The sequence below is a fragment of the Mizuhopecten yessoensis genome, unplaced genomic scaffold (genome assembly GCF_002113885.1).
Source record: "Mizuhopecten yessoensis strain PY_sf001 unplaced genomic scaffold, ASM211388v2 scaffold1171, whole genome shotgun sequence".
Lineage (NCBI taxonomy): Eukaryota > Metazoa > Mollusca > Bivalvia > Pectinida > Pectinidae > Mizuhopecten > Mizuhopecten yessoensis.
The window spans coordinates 292550-316864 of NW_018403913.1; the positions used below are offsets into that span (position 1 = coordinate 292550).

The window sequence follows — 24315 nt, forward strand, 5'->3', positions numbered from 1 at the left end:
CATTTTTTTTATAAACCACCCAAAGGCCTTTACAACTATGAGTAGTATTTGGTTTTAGCATATCTGGAAATTGAGAAGAAGATTTTTTATTTATTTTTCTAAATTTCCCCCCTTTTGGCCCCTCACTAAACCCCCTAGTGGGCCACACCCTTATTTCATACATCCATTGAGCCCCTGGTCCCAAGGATGCTTCATATCAAATTTAGTTAAAATACAATCAGTCGTTCAGGAGATAAAGGCTTTTAAAGGGAAAAGTTGACGCCGGACGCCGGACGCCGCGGCATAAGCTCACTTGCCCTTCGGGCAGGTGAGCTAAAAACTGGACTGGGATTGTTCAGCTTATAGTTAACTACCATTATTTCCTTTGTCAAGCAGTCGAGGATCGGCTTTCAAGAAAGGCCCGTGGATATTGTGTAATACGCCTACGCCAATGCGGACGATGTGAATTTAACTTTGAATCTATATATTAGTATGATGTTAATGCTAACACGGAAGTATACCTGTTTCATCGTGGACACTGCACTTGAAATTCTTGTCCTGATAAACAAAAAAGTATTGATTATTTCTAGGAATAATGATATGCTAAAACAAATGTTTTAAAAGGTAATTAACTGAATATGTGTCAAGAAACAAATATTAATTTATAAAATATGACAATATCGTCTTTAATTATAGAGATAAATTTTAAACAAATAAGAAATATACAACTCATGTATAGTTGTGAAGGTATTTTACATACCTATAGACTGTTTTAGAGATATAATTTAAAAAATATATCGCATTAAGTACGTACGATGTCTCATAAAGTATGTTTATAGGGTATATACGATATTTTTTTCGAAAACGGGGTCGATTTCTGGATTGAAGGGACACGACGAAGTCAAACTTAAAAACAAAAGTAAGGATCGTTAGCTTTGAGGAAGTATTAAAACAAAGAGTGTGTAAGTATATCACGATTATAATTAGAAATGTATAGTGTCAAACTTGTCAGTGTTGACCATTGACAGCAGCAGTACACTGCTGGAGATGCCAAACATACACCCGGTGATAACATACCTGTGGAGTGCAGTCTGTCTCACACGTGTCACCAGGTGTACAGGTGTCATGGGTGTCAAGTAGGACGGTGGAGTTTCTCTCCTCCTGGGGACACGGTACGCCAGTCGTACACCCGACGTCTCTACCTAACCACATCAACACCACATAAACCATATACCTATCCACGGGCACTCCTCGTCGACGGAGGGACATCATCAACTCCTTATCAACAAACGCCTGTTGTTACACAATCACTTTCACGAATACCTCGTCAAACAGTATTTACCAATACGTGTTTTTCAGTCCCGTTATATAACTATCTTTATCATGTTGTAGTTTAAAACTCCCGAGTTTATTTGTTCAGTTTTAACACAGAATAAAAACCCAACACACCCTAATGTCTCACTGCATATTATAAACATCTGGATACACATATATCTTGTAAAACATTACACATTATAGGTTATACGTATACGTACTTTTCACGCGAACCCGGTAGTTCCCCAACATGAGATTGTAGATAACTAGCTGAACGGTCAGATAGGACGTCGTCCATAAGCCAGGACGTAAAATGTTTTTTATTTTTCAATTTCAAAGTATTTTATTGACAATACATATATAATACAAACATATAAGTTAACATTAAAGGAGATATTTGAACAGTATTGACAAAAGAATAAGACAACAGGCTTTGCCTATATCAGTCTTCTTCTAATTCCGGTAGATATGTACAATGCTTAAATATATAAAATGTTGTGATTCGTTTCCTCTCACACTCATGCACACCCACACCCACACCAGCTTATGTCTAATACTCGTTATTTAAGGGATAAAACTTGCCTGAATAACAATAATTATAACAATACATGAATATTCATTTGGAAATTTATCTAGCACGTATAAGTAACGAAACGTTTTGATGATTTAATATAAGAGTCAACATGTATAAGAATAGTTTTATTTAATTGGTTGGATGCATTACTAATACCATATACTAAACAGTGCAGATTTAAATATCCTACTAGATTATAAATAGTGGTAATATGATGCCTAATATTAGAATACAGAGGACATTGAAAGAAAAAATGTATTAGATCTTCCCTCTGTACACCACATACACAGGAAGCATCATCAATCAGATGGTCTTGTAACTTATCACAGTTAAGATCACTTTTAAAATTTCTTAGCTGACATAAAATTATGTTAAGTTTCCTCGGAACACAGTTAATAAAAGTTTCTGAGACGGATGTATCAAAGGTTTTTTTAAGTTTCTTTTTAAAAGATGAAATTGAGATGGAGTCTCGTACAGTGCTATCAAGTGCATTCCATTTTACCATTGTAGAAGGGAAGAAGCTATTCATATAAGTAGTAGTTCTTGTCTGTGGTATATTAAAGAATCTGTTATTTCTGAAGGTATAGTTATTATTTACATTTAGAAATGGTTGAATGATATTATCGAGATAAGTTGGAGTGTAATTATTAAGAATCTTATACATTAATGTTAGTTTATGATTTTGTCTTCGTGTGTGTAATGTTTCAAGTTGTGTTTCAGTATACAGAATATGATGAGATGTACCTCGTCTGAGGCCAGTAATTAAACGCATAGCTTCTAGTTGAACTGATTCTAAAAGATCTGATTCCGATTTGGTACAATTATCCCATACTATATCAGAATATTCTAGCACAGGTCTTATATAAGAGACATATAATGTTTTTAATGTATTCCTATCAACTGTAGTTTTTAAAATTCTAAGAATACTTAGTCTAGAGTTCGCTTTCTTATAAATATTTGAAATGTGATCTGACCATGTCCCTTTACTGTTAAATGTTAGTCCTAAGTGAGTATGGTGTTCATGTTGTGCAATTGGAGTATTGTTAAATAGCAGTTGAGGATGATTGTTAATGTGTCTACGAGAGAAGTTAATAGCTACAGTCTTATTCGGATTGAATAGGATCTGCCATCGCTTTGACCATTCAGAGATTGAGTCAAGATCATCATTAAGTATGTTAGTAGGTGTTGTAAGGTCATTGTTATTATTTACTATTACATAGAGAGAGGTATCATCTGCAAAGAGTTTTATATGAGAAGTTACATTATTAGTAATATCATTAATAAAAAGAAGAAAGAGGAAGGGACCAAGGACAGATCCTTGAGGAACCCCTGCAGACATAGGTTTGGTACTAGATTTATAACCTTCAAAGATAACCCTTTGTTTTCTGTCAGATAAGTAAGCTTTAAACCAATTATATAATTTACCTTTAATACCATATGTTTTTAGTTTATATAATAGGCCCAAATGCCATACTCGATCAAATGCTTTACTTATGTCACAGAAAACAAAACGCAAATCTTTACCTTGGTCTAAATTGCCACTTATAGTATTATAGATATCAGCTAGTTGATTAGTAGTGGAGTCTTTGGGTTGAAATCCTGACTGATGTACACTTAACATATTGTGACTTGAAATATAATTAAACGTATATTTAAAAATATTTTTTTCTAACATTTTGATAAAAATAGATGTAATAGCAATAGGTCTATAATTATTGAGATCACTGATATCTCCTTTACCTTTATAGAGAGCAGTAACATTAGCCGTTTTTAGTACATCAGGTATTACTCCAATAGATAAAGTTCTATTAAATAATAGTTTGAGTGGGTATACTAAAGAAGCAGAAATGTTCTTTACAATCATAGGTAAAATACCATCAGGACCAGCTGGTTTGTTTTTATTAAAAATGTCAAATTGGTCAGTTATATCTTGTTCAGTAATGTTAATGTCAGAAAGTTCAAATGGACATAAGGGAGGTAAATCAGGTAGGTTAGTGTCAGTAATATCAGAGGCAATGGTGGTAAAGAAGTTATTTAGTGCCTCAGCTTTATCTTGTGGATGGATTAATATTTTATTGTTAGATTTTAGAGGATAAGAATTAGTGCTAGTGTTATTCATTTTTCCTATAGATTTTGCTATCTGCCACCATTTTCTTGGATGCACTGTTTTGTCGGCAAGACAATTTTGAAGTTTCTTAAAGTAATTTTCTTTGGATTGCCGAATAATTTGTATAGTGTCATTGCGACAAGTTCTAAATTTTGCCCAATCTTGTTCACTATTTTTATTTTTAGCTCTTTTATGTAATCTATTCTTATATCTTAATTTATGCCGAATTTCACCAGTCATCCAATGTTTATCATCAGGAAATGTTTTTTATCAGACTTTTCAATACCTATAACTTAATTCTTATCCTTCCACTTCACCGACAGCGACTTGTTGACAGACGGATCATCCACTTCTGTCTAGTGGTATACAGAATTCTTAAATCAGATGTAAAAATAACTTGGTACATATTTCAGTGCAAGTGTACCTACAACGATCGCCAATGAAAGTGTGCACATACCATTTTCCCTACTAGCAACACTTACCTGGTGCAATTAACATAACGTTTTACAATCATCCTCGATGGCATGACTGGATAAGATGTATGCATTATTGGTAAAAAAATAACAGGTAGAGGCGTTATTAAAATCTTACTACAAATTATACATTCATGTCGTCGACTTACTTAAAACATTCAATATATCATAAAACTGTCGTCTGAAATTTCCTATTATATATTGTACGCTCTAGTAAAGTCGGTTAGATGTTCAGATTAAAAAACACCATGCATCAATTCATTTATATATAGTGATATATATTTTATAATAAGTATGGAGCATAGATGTAAGTATGGAGCATAGATGTTAAGTTTTGCAATTTTTTCAGTCGTCTGTTTTACACTGGGTATATGAGATTAGCATCTTTCTTTTAGAAAAAGATACGTATTTGGTGCTTGAAACCGTTTATTATATCCATATAAGTTAATGCTTAACTATTATTTTCTATCTACTATCACGGACTTAGATAGCAATCTAATTTCGTGCTACTATCTCAAGTAATAAACAGCGTGAATACCAAAGCAACGACGTATATAAGCAATAATCAAAGTTGCGTTTCGTCGGGGAAAAAAGATCGAAGTGATATTTTACATCAATGGAATGATTGATGTTTAGCCTAATTAGCAGTTAAGACAATTCCATACGAGTTTATTGCACATACATTACAACTATTTTTCTGTGTGTGCGAAAAGTAGCAAAACGAGACATGTATAGGTCTATGGCGTGTCAAACGCTGCAATATTCAATAGTTTTTTTATGGTCATGAAATTATTGAATATTGCAACCTTTGAGACGCCATATAGGTCGATCTAATTTTTCCGTCGGCGTTGGAATTTTTTTTACTACAAAACTAAAATGATTAAATTCTCATGTACATTGTTGGAGTAAGTACGTTCATACAGTTACCAAGGATACAGAAGAAATAATATCCCATTAACCCTAATTTGGATTGTATCTATACTTATGATGCAGCCGGTTTCTCTAAGGTATGGTTAGCAGCTTAAACCATTGGTTCGTGAAAAATTCAGATTATAGTCAGGGTTTTCAAATCAAAATATATCCTCAAAACACATCAATATTAATTGTTTATAAACATATGTTCCTATAGGGAACGCAATAATATTAACAAACTTTAAAGTCACTCTTTTGCAAGTTTTCGGGCTTAGCCCTTCGTCAGGGATTAAATGTCACCGGACCTTTATGCCGGTCACATGCATCTTGACAAACATAACTGTTAGTAACATTATCTTTCTCAATCAATATCTATTAAATTACAGCAGTGAAAAGATATATGATGTTCATATTTTGTTTTGTATTTATATGAATGGAATTTTCCCTGTCCATGCAGGCTGGTTAACCCTAACCACGGACTAATCTAATTCCGTGCCCTAATTCCAAGCAGTGTTACCACGATTAGATTTTTGCGTTTTACAACAACGTGGTCATATCACATCAGAACTTTCACCGGGGATGTCAGCCGTTTGCATCTGATTTATTTTGTCCGGCGACCGGATGCTGGACTTCATCAACCGGTCAGCAACTACATTGGATTAAATTATTTATGAACTGTTTACCCCTCATCTCCCCTGGGTGAAAGTCTAACCTAAGTAAACAAGTGTTAGCGTTATCATCTGGAGCCGAGGGTGGTATTTACCCTTTACACCCCTTACGTATTATCTTTTGTTTGATTTTACATGGTTACCGTGAAGTTAAAAACTGTCCCCATAACGTTCTTGATTTTTTTATGCAAAAATTGTCAGTTTTTAACGTATCTGGTTCTTTTAAAGGCAGGTTCAAATCGGCGATAATTAAGGAACTCATTTAACCAACAAAAAAAAAACCCAGACAAAACCAAAAACATTTTGGTAAGGTCACCTTTTCACAAATAATCTTAACTTTTAAATCAATAAAAAATTATCATTATTACATTAACTAAATAAGTTAATTACAATAACCTTTTTTTTTCTTTAGCTTTCCTTTATTATCAAAGTTCATTTTATACTGACATTAATTTAGATACCATCTTGTACTGTCATTGCCTTATCGTTATCCCTTATACTAGCACTGTTTTAAAAAATCTTTTTATATTCCTAGCTCATACCTTTAATATCGGAATTTGTAAAAATAAATAAAAAAATGTTTATCTTCCCATCCTAGTATTATTAATGTCATTTTTTGCGTATTTGAAAGTGTTTGAAATTATTGTGTACCAATAGCGACAATTTATTTCTCATTGGAATCCTCGACTTACTTAGTCTTCTTCGTATAATAACCTTTTTATCAGCCAATCAACTTAGATAAATACTCACTGAAAATATGTAACAAATTGTTGTTGACCAAATGCGAAATGAACGTTTATTATTCATTGTATGATACCTAATAGAAGTTGAGAGAATTATAAATATTTTCCAATTCCATATCAAAGTCGTGACAACATGGGTCGTTTCGTTTTAGGCGAGATTCTGTAAATTGTACAATCCGAAGGCAACCTCAATTTTTATTGGCCAATGTTTGAAAGGACGTGTGATATGATTGGCGCAGCCTAAAGGAAGCTCTAAGTTCGCCGCCATTTTTGAAAGCTGTTACTGTGTACAAACAAAATTCTGTCGAAATTCACACCAAGATGCCAAGTATGGACGATGAAAATGTATTCAGGTAAATAATAATGAAACATTGACTAGCATTTATTATTTTAAGGCTGATATATTTCGTATGTAAGGTTTGCTTGTCGATTGAAATTCCATGTTTACATCGAAATTTGAGTAGAGCAGTGGATAGGTGTTCATATTCGACTTCATTGTAGCACGCTTACTTAGTTACTACCCCGTCCCCCTCACATCCCTCGCCTATATGCAATTTCTGTATCAAAACCTGAAATTATTATTGGTGGTGTCATGAACATATATATTTTAACAATAAACAGTATTCATTCATTATAACTATGCGACTCGTACAACGTGTCGTCCAACTAACTGCCCATGTCACATTCCTGAAATATCTCTTAATTTCAAATTAATCAAAATAGTTATAAAGCATGTGCATTTAGTATGTAAAAAATACCTACCTGCTTATGTCTATTTTGAATCTCAACCATCTTACTTTTCCGTGTACCTTTTACATCCATTCCCATTCCGTCGCAATAATATCGTGATGTTTATATATGGGAACATTTTATGGCGTACGATATATGTTTGTTTGACTTTGAGTGGTTTTACGTCCGGTTCACTACCGTGTAATCCGGTTATCCAGCAGACGACAATATATACAAAAAATATAATCTGTAATTAAACACCTTATTTATTTATGTACCTTATTTTGGACATGGCTTATATTCTTATAAAAGACCCCTTTAACTTATTTGCTAACTTACTTAATCCACTTTGTGTGGCGTCGCACATAAGGCCATCACCAGAGACTTCCAATGCTTGCTGTCTTGGGACCATCGTTGTACTTCTTGTCCCCACGTCCATCCTGCTTCCTTCATTTCCTTCTCGACCGACCGCCTCCTGGTTTCCTTGGGTCTCCCTTTTACCTAATGGTGTCCATCTCATTACTACCCTTGTAATGAAATCTGGGTGTTGCGCATCCTGCAGATGTGCCCAATCCACCGCCATCTTCTCTTTATTTCCTGTGACAGCGGTAGTGTTTTGTCCTCCTGTACAATTCTGCATTGGAGAGGGTCTGAGGCCGAAAGATTCGCAAGATTCTTTGTAGGCATCTTGTCTAGAAGACATCCAACTGATTGGTGTTTCTGTTGGTTATCTTCCCTGTCTCTGTACCATAAAGAAGCACCCTGAGGATGTTGTTTATAAATATCTTCAGTTTGGTGGTGCTGCTGATCTTGGTTGATCTCCAGATGTTGCTCAATGATACAAACGCTCCTCTGGCCTCAGCAATGCAGGCTTCACCTCTACCTCAGAATTTCCATCTGATGTTATCTTACTTCCAAGGTAGACAAAGTCACTAACTTTCTCTGTGCTGGTGGTATCAAGTTGGGTGGGCTCATTTCACTTTGCGTTGACCTTCAGAATCTAGGGTTTGTTGGCATTGATGGTCAGTCCAATATGTTTTCCTGTTGTGTTGAGTGTTGTGACCCCTTTTGCTTGAATGTTTTACTTCAAATAATATATAATTGATGAACTCACATTTATGTTTTGACTATCTTTTAAATAATATATGTAGGATGTAAAAAAATTAGATTATGTGATGATGAACAATATCCTTACCATACTGAAAGATGACTAGCTAGCTATTAAAGCAAAGGTTCCAACGATGAGACAATTTATATATTGGGTCACCGGGGCAACGGGATGCGGGTATTGATATAAGTACTAGAAAACGATAGTCTAAGGTCATAGTGGTAAGAGCTTTTGGGCAAGTCCTCCTCTCCAATTTCAGCATTATTTTCCCCTATTTCAGCTTTATAATCCCCTGTTTCAGTTAAATATTCCCCAACTTGTAACTGAAATGCAAATGTACTACCACACAATTATCTGTCTTGGTATACATATACTGTTTTATTCTTATTGCCAGTCCGTTCGACATCTGAGTGATTCTTTCTGGGTTCATATCGTCATTGCCAATATTTAACAATGTTATATATATGTGGTATACAATATCATAACAGGCACACAAACACTTGTCTAATGCATATGTGGTGGCCGATTCGAAGCCATAATGCACCTACAGATCTAGAGCATATTTTCCCCTATTTCAAAAAAAGGAACTTACTTTCTATTCCTGCATCGATCCTTGTTTGACAACATCTTCTGGGAGGTTCATGTGTTTCTATCAGTAAAATTCAAGGGAGGTCTTGAAGATATCAGATTTCATTGTTTTTTGTCTGGTCTATATGTTTAATACTGTAAAATGATATGTATTCCTGCAGTATAAGCGAAATTATTGGTGTTTGGTATAAAAAATTATTGCAGACATCTAATCTATCTAACTTTGGGAAGAAATAGAAGCACTTGGGAAAGAAATTTTCAGGAGCTGAATGCAAGTTTTCGGAATAATGTGTAACTATTAAACTGATAATTTGGTAATTGGACCCAGTATCAACCAAAAATTTCTCCAGAAAAAAATACTGTCTGCTGTCATTAAAGTATATTAATCACAAATAAGAATACCCTGTGCTGTTGGGTTGTCTTGTACACTAGTGCCATGTTCTTGTTTGTTTGGGAAGGAAGTAAAATATATATAAATGTGGTTACAACAACAAGTCAATAATATGTTATGTTAGGAGAATGTCACTTTATGATATCAGTTATTTTTTCCTATTTAACATGTGATGTACTGAATCGCATCTCAAATTCAAGAGAGCTTAAAAAACTTTTCCTATTTTTTTGTGGCATTCATAATCACTCAGTTTATTGAAAAAGCAAACTCACAATCAACATTATAGTTGACATCATATGTTTTATGTTGATTTGTAGCAAATAACAGTATATGTATAAACTAAACAAAATGTACATTAGAGAAAACTTTCTCTTATTTTGGATGTATAAGTTAGTATTTATATGTAACCTGGAATAGCATAAAATTTGAATTTATGATTGGCATCAATTAATATCTAAAAAGTAGTCACTGTTCTAATTATATTGAACTTCTATCAACAGCAGTGGTAAATAATGAAAGTGAACATGTGTTTATATTATTTATCTTAATGAGGAAAACATAGCTTTGAAGTTGACTTTGTATAAACAAGTGCCCCACTGTAGTTTGTGTAAACAGTGGCCAGGGGCTTCAGTAAGGTGTTACAAACTGAGTAATTAGTGCCTGATAGCCCATCCATGGTGTATAATTACACTTAACACCAGCTGGGTCAGAACTGGACAGGTGACACATTATCAACACACAACTTATCCTCAGACTGTTATCCAGGTATCTGGAAATACCCTTAGAGAAAATAGCTGGTGTTTGTCACCTCTAACTACTTGTCTTTGTATATCTTGCTGGTTCTGCCATGGCCAGGTTGAATCTTACTCCAATTATGTAAGTATTTGTGATAATTATCCCAATTACCTGACATTTTTGAAATATACTTATTGAGGTCACATACAAAACATGATCAGAATCAGTCTATAAAGCTACCCAACTATTAGAGGGAACTGTCCAGTAATTATTGGGAGAAATATCTCTGATGGATCCAGATATACTGTACATATTTTTCCAGATACATTTATATTTTGATAAACTATCTTTTGTCTTTTTTAATCATAGCAGTTTAAGAATGCATAAACTGCAGATTTCAAAATTTAGTTGCGATTTGCAGGGACGTGCAGTTTTGAATTTATGATAAATTTAAAAACTCACACACTGATTTAATTAATTTTGTTTATTCTTTAAGTTTGCATGATATACTTTCAACAGTGCAATAACATTCAGCATTTTTTAGTTGAACTTTTAGCAATTTTAGAAATCTAGCTACCATACACTTGTAAGTTTTTCTCTGAATTTTGGAGGTCGAAACATGTTAAATAGACGAGAACTTTAATGCGCAAGAGTCTGACCTTTTTGTACATACTGTCAATAGTCAACATCTAATGAACACCGTTTTTTTCCCCTTTCTATCAAGCAATATATGAAAAGAAGTGTTGTATAATATTCTTATTATTCTATTATTCCTGTTTAATTGTTGATTAATGTTATTCCGGTCACCTATTTCAGTTTGATACTGTCATGAATAGATTTACCTATATCAAAAAATGTAATTATGTTTTTATTGTGGTTTATTTCCTTCCAGGTTGCCTGAAATCAAGGACGAGAAAAGCTGTAGAAGACATTCTGTCATTGGTCTTGCCAATTTTGAGCTCCCTAGTCTGGTAATTATACAAAAGATATTGAAATTTGATATTCAAAATAATTAATTGTTTTCAAACTTTATTCAGACATTTTTCATATTTTGTGTTGAAAGAATTTCCAGTTTTAGTAATGGGCTGTTAGTATAAGTGATTGTTTAAATATGAGTCAATAAAGACCAATGGTTTCTGAGGCCCACACATTATTTAAATCAAAACGATATAAAGCATACCCCTTTTGAAAAATTAACAGCTTAAAAAAATAACTATATGATGCATGGTTAATATTAAACATAACAATTAATTATCTTGTTAATTGTTTTTACAGAGAAAACGAAAGAGGAAGTTAGATGAAGACTCCTTAAGTATACAGAGCTTTGATGTGGAACACAAGGTAAATCTGTCAATACAAAAGACACACAATACGTCTTTCTGTATATATGGATTTGTATAGATGAAAACAGCTATCATATATTTCATACGGCCCCTTAAGCCTCTCAACCTTTTGTTTGGTCCCTATAATACCAGGATTCCTATTTCATGGTTCACGTTTTAATCTGACATATTGCGTTACTTAAACAGCTTTTAAAATTGTCAGCTGCATTGAACACTTAGGGATATGACTAAGCACTGTATACTTATTCAAGTGTAGCTTTAAAATGAAATGGGTATCTATTTATAAAATGTCCTCAAAACTTTATTTCAGTTTTGTTATCTAATGTAATACACAAGCAATATATACACTAGTGACTCATGTCAGATGTATTCCACCTGGAAATTACAGTTAAACTTAGCGACAGCCAAGCAGATTGGTATTCCAATAACATGACAGTGCTTTATGTCTGTCCTGCTAGGTCACAGGACATAAATCTTTCTCATATGTATCTTTATATGATATGGCTCTAGGAATTAGTAGTGACATTCAGGAAAGATTAGACTTTTGTTCAGAAAGGGTAAGAACTGTCATTTAATGTTGTGATTGTCATCAAAGAGGTCATTTAAACATATTTCATGTTTGATGTCTTTTTCATTTTTTTTCTCATTTTGTTCATGGAGGTTATAAATGCTTGGCAAATCAATTTTTTCTACACACCTCATTCGTGTATCTATCAGAAACAATTGTGATATTATTGTATAAAGATTTCTAACTGATCATGTTCTTAAAATGTGTAATGGAGTTATAACCACCGCTTACATTTTTGGTACATATGTTTGTATTTGTTATTTTGTAGAAGAAGAGTAGAAGATCCTTATTGAGAGTATCATCACTGGCTAACCTCCTGTCTCCATCCAAGGGAAGCAATAAAACAGGTTCAGATGGCTTCCAGGTATGTTACAAAGAAGATGTAATAATGTGAAAAGCTGTTAGAATTTTTGTTATAAAATTATTTTATTGTTAAGTTTTGAACATTTATTTTTATAAAATTATATTTTCATTTTCTATATATTATTAAGTCTTTTTCTATCGTTGGAGCAAAAGATCATTACAACTCAGCCTGAAATTATCACCTAGCTAATTAATGATCTTGTTCTTCAATTTTCAGCGATCCATCAGTTTCAAAGTACCGTCCTCCCCTGCCTCATCAAAGCAAAGTCTGACACCTTACAAAGCCCCTTCACCATCCCCAGCCAAGAAACGCCTCAGTCGGACATGGAGCGACATGATGACCACCTCAGGCAACATGCCCAAGGAGCTCAGTCACAGGGACATCAAGAAACAAGAGGTTAGTCAGAGGTCAACAAGCAATGCTGAAGACCAGAAAAACTTGGATTTTCTTAATCCAAAACTGCACATTCATTGTCATTAGTTGTGACCATTCTGTTAATTTGAATACTCATTGGCTTAACTTTTATTTCCTGTATATATGCAAATATGCCAAAAATAGCCAGGAATCCGAGTGATAACTGCATGAAGAGTGTATTTTTTCCCACCCAACTCGTAAGCACAAACATTAGTTCCAGCATCATGACTGCTGATGTGTTGCCATGCACACAAAAACGCCACCAATATAAGCATTAGGGTGATATATTAATTGTGTTCAGTGCATGGTTCAGTAATACCTTCCCACGCTCTGCAGTACATATGATTCTAATTTCTGTTGGTTAGTGCAGTGACTTCTCTTTCATTGGAGTAATAATATTTGTTTTAATTTGTTCCAGGCCATATATGAACTGTACCAGGGAGAGAAGGACCTCGCAGAAGATCTGATCAACGTCAAAAAGGTTAAGTTCGACAATAATAACATAAAATTTAGTATTGATTTTTTTTTTAATGAGTATTATGAGTATTCGAAGAGATCTTCAACAATATATATAGCTTTATAGATCAGATGTTGATGGTATGTGTTTTAATGTTCCAGACCTATCGTGACTCTATGAAGAAACTACAGCTTTTGTCAGAGGGAGAGCTCCAGCAGATATTTGGTCCCATTGACTCGTTGATACCTGTGCATGAAGGTAAGCACAAAATAAGTGATTTTGAAAACTGGATTTTCACAGCAGGCATGATAAGAAAGCCAGGAAGTAGTGAAATAATAATTAATTTTCCTATGTGAAGTTTTCATTATCGGTTTATTTTTAAAACACTGTTATGTTGAATCGTTCATAAATATAACATATTCTTTGAAATGTGATATAAAAGTATCTTGTATACATCTCCATCACGTATCACATCAGATTTATAAAATGGGTTTTGTTTTGAGCTCAGCAGATCCTTGCTTAATAGAAAACTTGCTTGATTTGTTTCTAAAATCTAACATGAAATGGAAACTCATTCACCATCATATGTATTGGATAATTAGAATCAGCTAGAATTGTAGGAGTGATTGAGGTAATCCTGTGATTACACCTGTTTCCTCGCGTCACTTTATTGTGTTCTGTTCATTAATGTTGGGGTCACTGAATAATGTGTGTCCTATTGGTACGAATATCTGATTAACACTAACACTAGATCTGATCATGAACTGGTTGGAATATCATGATGAGGGAGCTTTGAATTAGACTGTTCCTCTCTATAACTACTTAATTGGGTTATGTCTTGAAATTACAGACCTTGCAATGAAGCTGCAGATGAACCGCTGCCCTGACGGGACCACAGACAGAGTTGGAGAGATCTTGGTTGATTGGGTAAGTTGAAACATCACCGAACCTGCCTTCCCGTAATACAGTGTCATGATACAGAAAATTACTAAATATTTCTGAATGCTTATTTTGCAACTGTTATTCAGTGGTGTTATTGTAGAGGATATGATTTCATACAAGGAATGATAATAGAAAGTAATCCATTTTAAATATATTTGTGAAAAATTGAAACTCAATCTCTCATTGTCATTGTTACTGTAAGCAAAGTACATTCATTAGCAATTCTAGAATAGCTGGCACTAAAACTGAAGAAAAAACATATTTCTCTCTTAACATCTGTCGTTTATATACCATTAATGTATTAATTTTGATTTCATATTTTAAGTTCATTTGAAGGTTTTTAATTTTTGTAGTAATACAGATAGCATACAAGGTATTGTTAAATATTGTTAAAAAAAAAAAAAAGTGTAGAATAGACTTAAGTGATTACTGTTCCTAGATCTGTGACTGTGGGTTCTCTTGTATGGATCTGTGTTACATTAATATTTATAATGACAGGTACCCTCCCTGAAGGAGTATGTGACATTCTGTAGTAACCAGGTGTTTGGGAAAGCCCTGTTGGATGAGAAGCGCACCAATCCTGCTGTAGACGACTTCCTCCAGAGATGTCAGAACTCACCCTTCAGTCGTAAACTTGACCTCTGGACCCTGCTTGGTTAGTAACAGAGTTTGAATACTATACTATATGACATGTTACTTGTTAACTTAATACCGTTCATCAATGGACTTTCTCTAGAAATTACACCCATTGTTTCTACTTATGGTTTATAGTTTTTTACTTATGATTGATCATAATTTGCCTGGTTTAAAAAAAAATGTCTTTTACTTTTTATGATTAACTTAGTTCAGTAAAACAGAAGATTTTAATGTTTGTCTGTTAAATTAAGGAATGTTGCAGAACACCATTTAATTAAGAATTCTGACATACAATTACTATGTGAACCATATGGAGGATGAAAAAAGAAGAAATTGATGTTATTTTAAAGTCTACACTTTTTTTTCTGAAAACTGAAAAAACACCTGTCACCAGTCCAATACTGGGACAGCAGTATGCTTTTGTTGACAGTCGTTAATGTTAGATGCCACTTTTGTTGTGTTCTGTGAAATCTGCCATTTTTTGGCTGCTTTTGTAGTCAACCTTTTGTTCAGTAAATAATGACAAACACATGTTAGAATGTTTTATTTTTGACTTGGATTATGTGTGTAATGTCAAACCAACATTCCTAATTTTGGACATTGACAGTCTCTGTTTTATGAATAGTCAAGTGACCATTTTTATTGGTCGATAATCCATTTTATACTTTTTAACCTATTAAAATACATGTATATTACTGTTTTTATTTACAGATGGTGCTAGGAGCAAGTTCATTAAGTATCCCCTACTCATCAAGAGCATTAGGAAATATGTAAGTGAACATATTATGTCCAGACATAGCTTTGATAATTAATTTGCAGACAAGAACATGTCTTTGCCAAATATTATGATCTGTGGATTTGTCCTATTTGAAAATATTTTTGTAATGTATTGAAATATGTGAATTGTTTCAAGAATATTCTCAACTTTAAGCGTTATTGCAACAAATTTATCTTTTATATAGGAAATTGAAACAGAATGTTTTGTCTCATTGAATAGAAAAAATATGTATGCAATTCTTTAAAATTTAATTTGACTTTGTCTCTAACAAATGTTTCATAAAAAAAGAAAATAACATGAAAATTTTACTAATTTTTTTCTTACAACATTTCAGACGCAGTCAGAAGATGAAGATACCCACTACCTCAATGAAGCAGTAAGTACTGCATTGTCATCCTATAATTTTGTTGACAGCAACATCTTTTCCAAAGTTTGATATTTTAAATCCTTGGAGCTGCAAAAATAAAGTGATTACAGAAAATGGCAAATCTTTCAGAACTCATGGCACATTAACAAAAGACAGGACAGATTGAAGATGAATCTGAATTATATAATGATGTTCAGGATTGATTTAATTCCTTCAACGAGAGATTTCTTTTATAAGTCTATTATGCTTAACACTGCCTGACCAGAAAATATATGAGCTTTTTCCAGACATGAACAGGGTGGCGTTTTGTCACCCCTATCAAGTAATATTTTTTTCATCCCCTCTCCTGACTATGTTTTCAACAGTCTTGTTAGATTATAAATAAACATTCCTGTCTATCCTGAATTTTCTTATTTCCAATTGCTCTAATTTATCTGGTTAGTCATAATAAAGGGATGCATGGTTTTACGTTGCTGAGCATTTTTGTATTTGTGCGGATACCAAAGTGTTTATGACCTGTTTACATGGTAGTGTATAGCTTTCACATAAATGTCATTGTAGTTTATGTGATGTCTCATTTTCACAACTAATTTATAAACAAATATTTGCGTTTTAGATCAAGCTATCGGAACGAGTGATTGCAGAGGCTGACCAAATGGCTGGGGAGGCTAAGTGTCGCTACTTCAGGTGTCGCATCTCCTTCCTGTATGATGATGAGGTACGTCAGGGGTCACTTCATATTTGATGCCTACATGTGAAGTCACATGTTAAAGTCTATGACGTCGTGGTATATTATCATGATTGAAGCCAAAAAAATCCATTTGTTCCATTAAAACATCTCAATTTATCACAATTGTGCCAGGCTAAAGTAAACAAGTATCACCCTTTGCATATTTAATACATAATTATGCACGGTGTTGTTGAAAGTAGCATTATCGTTGTTTTGATAAAGTAGTCAAGCTCTTCATAAAACATACCATCCATAAAATGACTTCCTGAATAATGGGAAGGTAGGTTTGTGTCCCTAGTTCCCATATATACTACAATAACATTCAAAACACAAAATGTTAACAAGAAACATTCCTGTTTGACTGGAACCAAAGGCTGAGGTCATTTGGGTTCAGATACATATATCTCACATGGCCCAGCTTGTTTTTGTAGTGATCAAGTTGGTTGATGGCGGCTTAGTTCTAACAATATTGGATTTGACAGTTGGGCAGTGATATTGTTGAGGCAATTTGTCCATATTACTATGAATTTGCTGGAAGTGCATTAATAAAATTCCATATTGAACATGACTCATTAGGTAACACTTTCAATTTTTTTAACATAGAAGTTAGAGTAGAGGTCCAATCAAACATGCTATTGTGTATGTATAAAAGCTGGAACAATTTGTTAACATAGAAGTTAGAGGAGAGGTCCAATCTAACATGTTATTGGGTATGTATAAAAGCTGGAACAATTTGTTAACATAGACGTTAGAGTAGAGGTCCAAGCTGTTGTGTATGTATAAAAGCTGGAACAATTTGTTAACATAGAAGTTAGAGGAGAGGTCCAATCTAACATGTTATTGTGTATGTATAAAAACCGGAACAATTTGTTAACATAGAAGTTAGAGTAGAGGTCCAATCTAACATGTTATTGTGTATGTATAAAAACCGGAACAATTTGTTAACATAGAAGTTAGAGTAGAGGTCCAATCAAACATGCTATTGTGTATGTATAAAAGCTGGAACAATTTGTTAACATAGAAGTTAGAGTAGAGGTCCAAGCTGTTGTGTATGTATAAAAGCTGGAACAATTTGTTAACATAGAAGTTAGAGTAGAGGGCCAATCAAACATGCTATTGTGTATGTATAAAAGCTTGAACAATTTGTTAAGTTCAAAATGTAACTGGCAGTATGACCTCATTTATCATGGTTGATGAGACTAGGGAGGATGTTGATATTTGTCTGAATAATAATAATTTATCAATGTAAATTTATTAATTATTCAGAAATGTGAAGCCCTGGAGCAGTCTTCTATGCTGGTGTGTAACGGAATCTTGAAAAACAACAAGAACAGTGTAAGTAATATTCTACACAATAGACATGATTGAAAAGAACATTGCATTGTATATCAGAAGTTCTTTTTTAACTCAAATGAACATTCAAATTAAAAGTATGAAAGCTATCAAATTCAGTTTGTTTTTGGTTTCTGCATTATTGTAATGTCATTTATCTGAAGTTGCTTGAATAAAGGCATACTTCAAACTCTGAGATAACGAATATTATTTAAGATCTAATGCAAATCATCAAAAAATGTCTACTTCTAATCACAATTTTTGGAGCGTATTATTTTGAAATTGTTAATTATTATAAGTAATTAAAATAGGCAAGTGCTCTGAGAAATGTTCAACAAAAAAGGAAAGGACAATGATGAAATAAAACTGAAAATACATTTCTTAATTTTGTTTGTATTGAATTATTGATGTTATTGTACATCTCCAAGTTTGACAAAGTTTTGTTTGTATTTAATACAGAGATTTATTTCTTGTTGACAAAATGTTTATTTGCATGCTGTAAGTTTTACATCTTCAAATTCTTATTTGTTGAATTAATGATTATGTTACAGAAGCTGCATATTTTCCTGTTCGACAAAGTGCTGGTGGTGACACGGACAGTAAATCAAGGTGGTCACCAGTGCTTCCAGGTGTACAGACAACCCATCCCTATTGAAGAGCTCATTCTCACCGACCTTAAGGATGGTGAGGTCAAGATGGGTTCATTCCGAAAAACCTTTGGTTCAGGACAGACAAGTAAGTTGTATTTTTTTTAAAGTGTGTTAGCGATATAATTTTCAAATGATCAAATTGAATTGATTAAGTTATAGAAATAGAAAGTCTAAATTTGAATTAAACTATTCATGTTTTTGTTTTCATGGTGTTTTAAAAATTGTGAAAATAACACTACCCTAAATTGATGTTTACAGTGTACTTTATTCAATAGAAAACATAATTTTACATACTACATATAAAAGGTACATACTTATATTTGATTTATTTTGTTGATTTTATTGAGAGGTGGAAGGAATGCAAAAAACGAACTGAAAAAAATATGTGTACTGTATAAAATACCATTTTAATATGATGAAAAATGTTTAATAAACAATTTTTGTTAATTGTCTTATTACTATTTTGACAACTGCTTTTGCCTTTTCAGCAAAGAATGTGTTCCGATTGTCCTTCCAAGACTCCAACAAGGGCCAGTCACACACTTTGACTGCTACAGACGAGCATGACAAGCGACAGTGGCTCCAGTCCATTCAGAAGACTCTAAATGGTGTGAGACGTGAGGAAGGGGATGCACAGGACTCAACGACATCAAAGACATCAAAGACTTCAACGACTTCAACGACTTCGGCAACAACGACGACGACGACGGAGTAGTTAGATATACAGCACTAGCATCTCATCCGAATCTGTGTGAAATTCTTGGTTGCCATCTCCAAACTAGTGCTACTCATTCTCACTATGTATTTGAACAGAAACTCTGTTAAAAACATTTGACGCAGAAATTGTATCCCTGATTGTGATACCTGCTAAACATGTAAAGGAACTCAATGTGAGTGAGGTCATCTCCCTAACAACTTCTGTGTTCCCTCCAGAAGTCTGTAGGATCATTAAGAGACCTCGTTGTTTGTGATATTAGTGTTTGTTGAAGAGGAGTTATATATTGAATTGTAATTGTTAATGCTACACCCCATTTATTTGCTTGTTCCCAGCAGGACTTGTTATATTTGTGTGTATGGTTTCTGCCACTGTTGAAGTGATAATGAGTGGAGTGTAAGGATCAGTGCTAGTGGTACACTGTGTGTGGTTTTATTGGTTCTATGTTATACCCTGTCCGCGGGCAGTCTGAACTTCCTCACTTTTTTCTGTATAACTCCTTATCAAATCAAAAATTTAACTCGCAGATGCAAATAACTTTTAAAATTCTAAAATGCTGATCATGTGTTGTGAAGTAAGTATCTCAAATATTTGCCATTGAATAATGGTTTGGTGGGTATTGTATTATTTGAGTGTATCAAAAGAAAGTTTTGCTATTTTGTTTTCAATTTTTCACCATTAAGTCTCACAATAAAAGGAACAAGTCATTTGAAAGGACCAATTGATGGAAAGGGAAGGAAACTACAAACTTATCCTGACATATTGTTCTGTTTCTATAGAAACAGACGTTTTATTTTTATTTTAAGAATGTGTCTGGTTATATCTCCAAAGTACTTTGAATTGGATAACTTACTAGTGTTATTTTTTTGTACTTGAAAATAAAAATAAAAAAATCTATATTGATGAGAATCAGTATTTTCATAATTAAGATTTACAAATTTTTCGGGTCTCATTATATCGAATGTAAATATGTAGTCTAGTTCATCATAATGCATTGTAAATGAACGCTGTTGAAATGAGATTATTACGAACAATATTTATCTGTACATATCATATCAAATGATAATTACATGCTTTTATTGTAAGTTATTTTATGAAGTTGTTATTTTTTTCAATGATTGGTGCTTGACCGATGAGGTTTGTTTTAGTAAACACCTACCCACATTTTACCTTGTGATCTAGTCTGTATTGGGTAGTGTGTATGGTGTACCAAGGCAGCAGTCATTTACTGTGTATGGTACATCACTGTTATAGTCATTATCATACTAAAGTATTCCGTATGTGTGTTGTACATGATCACGGCATACAAACCTTCCTCTCTAACTTTTTCTTTACTTCTCCTAAGTTTCATGCTTCTATTTAAGAGATGTGTATGATGTTGGGATATTTTTTTTTACCCAACCTTTTTTTTTAATAATAATTGACCAGAAAGGTTTTTTTTATTATATAATTATTCCGATAGTTAAAAAGTTATTTAAAAAAATATATGAAATTTTCACAATATGCTGACTTACCAATCAGATGACAACATTTAATGTAAGATGAATCCATATGATTGTCATTTTGACTACTGAATCAGTGGTACGACACAACTTTGACATGCTAACGGCAATATTAACCAGTGTCTCTTCATTAATGTGTTTGTCATTTGAAACTGGAATAAACATAACATTCTTACTGTTTTTTGAAAACAACATACAGGGTATATTTATCTTTTAAGGATAAAATCATTCATGAAAAAACAAGGAATATCATCTGTAAATATAATTTAGAATATTTGTGAATCGTTGAGGAATTGCTACAGTTCCACACATCTCAATGTTTATACTGTCAAGTCATACACCAAGTCAATCAGCTGTTGTATATACATTTACGCTTATGATATTCTTTATGTGACCAACACTGCTGGGGTAAAAATTGACAGAATTTCTAAACACAAATTAGCGTTAATGGAATTGTCAGATTATATATCTTTTATGACATACAATTTGTGTTTAGAGAGTTGTAAATTCTGCATTGGTTTTGTTTCAAATTCATCTTTTATGGACAAATAGAAAAGCTTGCTGTTGATAGAAAAGATCAGTTGGGAATATTAACAGCTGTTTTATCAAGTAATATGTAGCCTGTCTATTTGTTCCAAAAAACTTAAACTATTATTTTTCTTGTATTTGCATTGTATTTGCAGCATTTAACCACCAACATACACATTATATAAGACCACCACATCCCCATTTCTACCGTTTTCCCATATCTTGACTTAATCACCACTATTTATCTGCCAAGATTTTATTTGCATTTTTAAATTTCTACCTCTTGACACATTCTACTTAAAAGGTTTTATTCTTTAACCAAAGAGGAATAAAGCATCTTTCAATTTAATTAAAGATGTATATTGATTTTATGTCATTCCGATACTGTTTGTTTTTGGTGTTAGAAGTTAATCACTACTAGTGGAATTTAGTCAATGTTTTTTACTTGAGATTTTTTCTTTCTTTCAAAACAATTAAACTGTTTATCCATGATATTTGATGACTGAATTCATTGCACTGTGTTCAGATCTTAACTGATTACCTTGTACTGTGTGTTCAGATCTTAACTGAATACCTTGCACTGTATGCAGATCTTGGCTAAATACATTGCACTGTGTGCAGATCTTGGCTGAATACCTTGCACTGTATGCAGATCTTGGCTGAATACATTGCACTGTATGCAGATCTTGGCTGAATACCTTGCACTGTGTTCAGATCATGGCTGAATACATTGCACTGTGTTCAGATCTTGGCTGAATACATTGCACTGTGTTCAGATCTTGGCTGAATACATTGCACTGTGTGTTAAGATCTATACTAGTACCTGACATGTCCTGTCATCACCTGATGTGAATGTCCCAGTTTTGTGACTCTTCATTGCTAACGTATATGACAATGATAAGTAATCAATAAACTATAAATGGCATGTTCTTTGTTTGATATTTTGTTTTGAAATTATTAATGCAAAGAGGCAATCACTAGAAAAAGACTTGCTGTAAACATACCGATTTAAGTGGTAATCTTATTTCAGCACTTTTTGTGCTTTTAATATTGCGCTAAATTATGATTGTGCCAATTGAAGTTCTCGTATATTGGTTTCCAATGCATTTTTGGAAGATGAACCAATCTGTTATAATTTGATAATGTGCTAAAATAAGTACGCTTACAGTATGTTAATGTCGTGCATCACTAATTGAAAGAAATAGGTTTTTAAATGGTTAAAAGATCAGTGATGGTTAGCTAATGAAGCAGTTTATGGAATTGACAGTGATTCATTAGACGAATTTGGAGAAGAGTTTCTCTTCGGGGAAAGTGAGTTTGTGCTCACCCGATAAAAATGGCTGTTAGCTTATGGTTTGGTGCATAGTCTGTCAACTAATTGGAAACTGAAATACCCATGGTCCTTATATTTGATGAATTGCTATAAACTTTACTTCTAAAATTACTTTTACCCACTTCAATTGATCAATTTGTTAAAGAGTTCAGCAACATTTTTAAGCCACCATTATCTTGGGATGGGCTATTGGAATCGTCTGTCCTGTTTCCATTGTCCATTCTCAAACAATTCACTATATCAATTTCTCTCTCAATAAGACCTCGACGGATCTTTTTCAAATTCATATGAAAGTTCCTCTTGCTGCTTAATTGTGCATGTTTAATTTTGAGACTGACCGAAAAAAATCCGTGACAGGCATCTTTTCTTATGAACACTTACAAAGGGCCTGTTTCCAGTAATGTTAATTCTCCATAGGAGCCTGCCCCCGTATAATTTCTTATCTAGCTCAACTACTGTTTTTTTCTTTTCCGAAGAATAATTTTACACCTTTCCGACACCCAGATTTCATAATTTCAGTGAAAATGTATTTTTATAAAGTTGTCAATTTCAGCATCAAAGACATAAGTTCGTAAATAAAAGAAGGTTATCTCGAAATTGTAATTCGCAACATAGTATAAATTTCTTTTGATAAATATTTCCAAAACATCGTGTTTATTCATAAAACATAAAAAAAAATATTTTCGGATGAAAATGCACTTGCAGAGACACAATTATGAAGAAAAATGCCATAAAATTGCAATTTTCTCCCGTTATATAGTTTTGGATGCAAATTTCCATCAGAAAATCGGATAGAGCTTTACTTGTTTCATATGTGTACCAAAAATCAGCTAATTCCATGTGGTGGAACGTTCTCATATCGCCGCCTGAATGTGGTTGTAAATTGAAAGAAAAGGGGAAATGAGTAACAACCTTGTCTGAAACCCTATTATATAGCTTATTATATACAAACTTTTATATTGAATATCAGAGCGGATATTTTCATGACAGTTTTATGATGTGTAACGACTAAATAAACAGTATGGATATAAAGATTTACACTGATCGTGTGGGCTTGTACATTTATCCGTCTATCTCAAGTTGTCCTCTTCTGAATTTTCTGATCGTGTGGCCTTGTACATTTATCCGTATCTTCTTGTCTTTGTCTATACGTTTACGGAATCATTGACTCGACGCTAGCTATTCTTGTCTCACTTTCCTTGTTTTATTGTCCCATCTCCAAAGCGTTGTGGCTCTGTCAGGGTTGGGACCCTGACTTGTCTCACTTTCTTTGTGCCTGCCGACCACGCCACATCGAATAGATAGATTATCCATATGAAATACTTTATTTTGTTC

The 24315-nt window shown here is 33.4% G+C and overlaps 2 protein-coding genes across 4 annotated transcripts in view; one reads left to right on the plus strand and one right to left on the minus strand.

The window, feature by feature from the left end:
- The window catches only part of LOC110457822, a 19381-nt gene extending 17778 nt beyond the window's left edge, over positions 1 to 1603 (minus strand). Inside the window, exons 1-2 of the mRNA XM_021509251.1 lie at positions 1057 to 1603; positions 501 to 537 (exon numbers count right to left, since the gene is read on the minus strand). Coding sequence (XP_021364926.1) covers positions 501 to 537; positions 1057 to 1251 — 232 coding nt within the window. The 5' untranslated portion in view covers positions 1252 to 1603. The remainder of the gene's footprint in view (positions 1 to 500; positions 538 to 1056) is intronic.
- Positions 1604 to 6988: 5385 nt separating this feature from the next.
- LOC110457832 (rho guanine nucleotide exchange factor 3-like) lies at positions 6989 to 22571 on the plus strand. Of its 3 annotated transcripts, none has more exons than XM_021509264.1 (15): positions 6989 to 7123; positions 11214 to 11292; positions 11597 to 11662; positions 12501 to 12596; positions 12813 to 12992; positions 13429 to 13491; positions 13629 to 13725; positions 14318 to 14394; positions 14908 to 15064; positions 15757 to 15815; positions 16158 to 16199; positions 16807 to 16908; positions 18187 to 18255; positions 18804 to 18987; positions 19391 to 22571. In XM_021509264.1, exons 1-15 carry the CDS (start codon positions 7092 to 7094, stop codon positions 19615 to 19617), a joined length of 1530 nt encoding a protein of 509 aa, XP_021364939.1. In that variant the 5' UTR covers positions 6989 to 7091; the 3' UTR covers positions 19618 to 22571. The 3 variants fall into 3 exon arrangements, with proteins under 3 accessions (XP_021364939.1, XP_021364949.1, XP_021364957.1); XM_021509274.1 differs by lacking the exon at positions 6989 to 7123 and adding an exon at positions 10103 to 10462; XM_021509282.1 differs by lacking the exons at positions 6989 to 7123; positions 11214 to 11292; positions 11597 to 11662 and adding an exon at positions 12044 to 12221.
- Positions 22572 to 24315: the final 1744 nt, after the last annotated feature.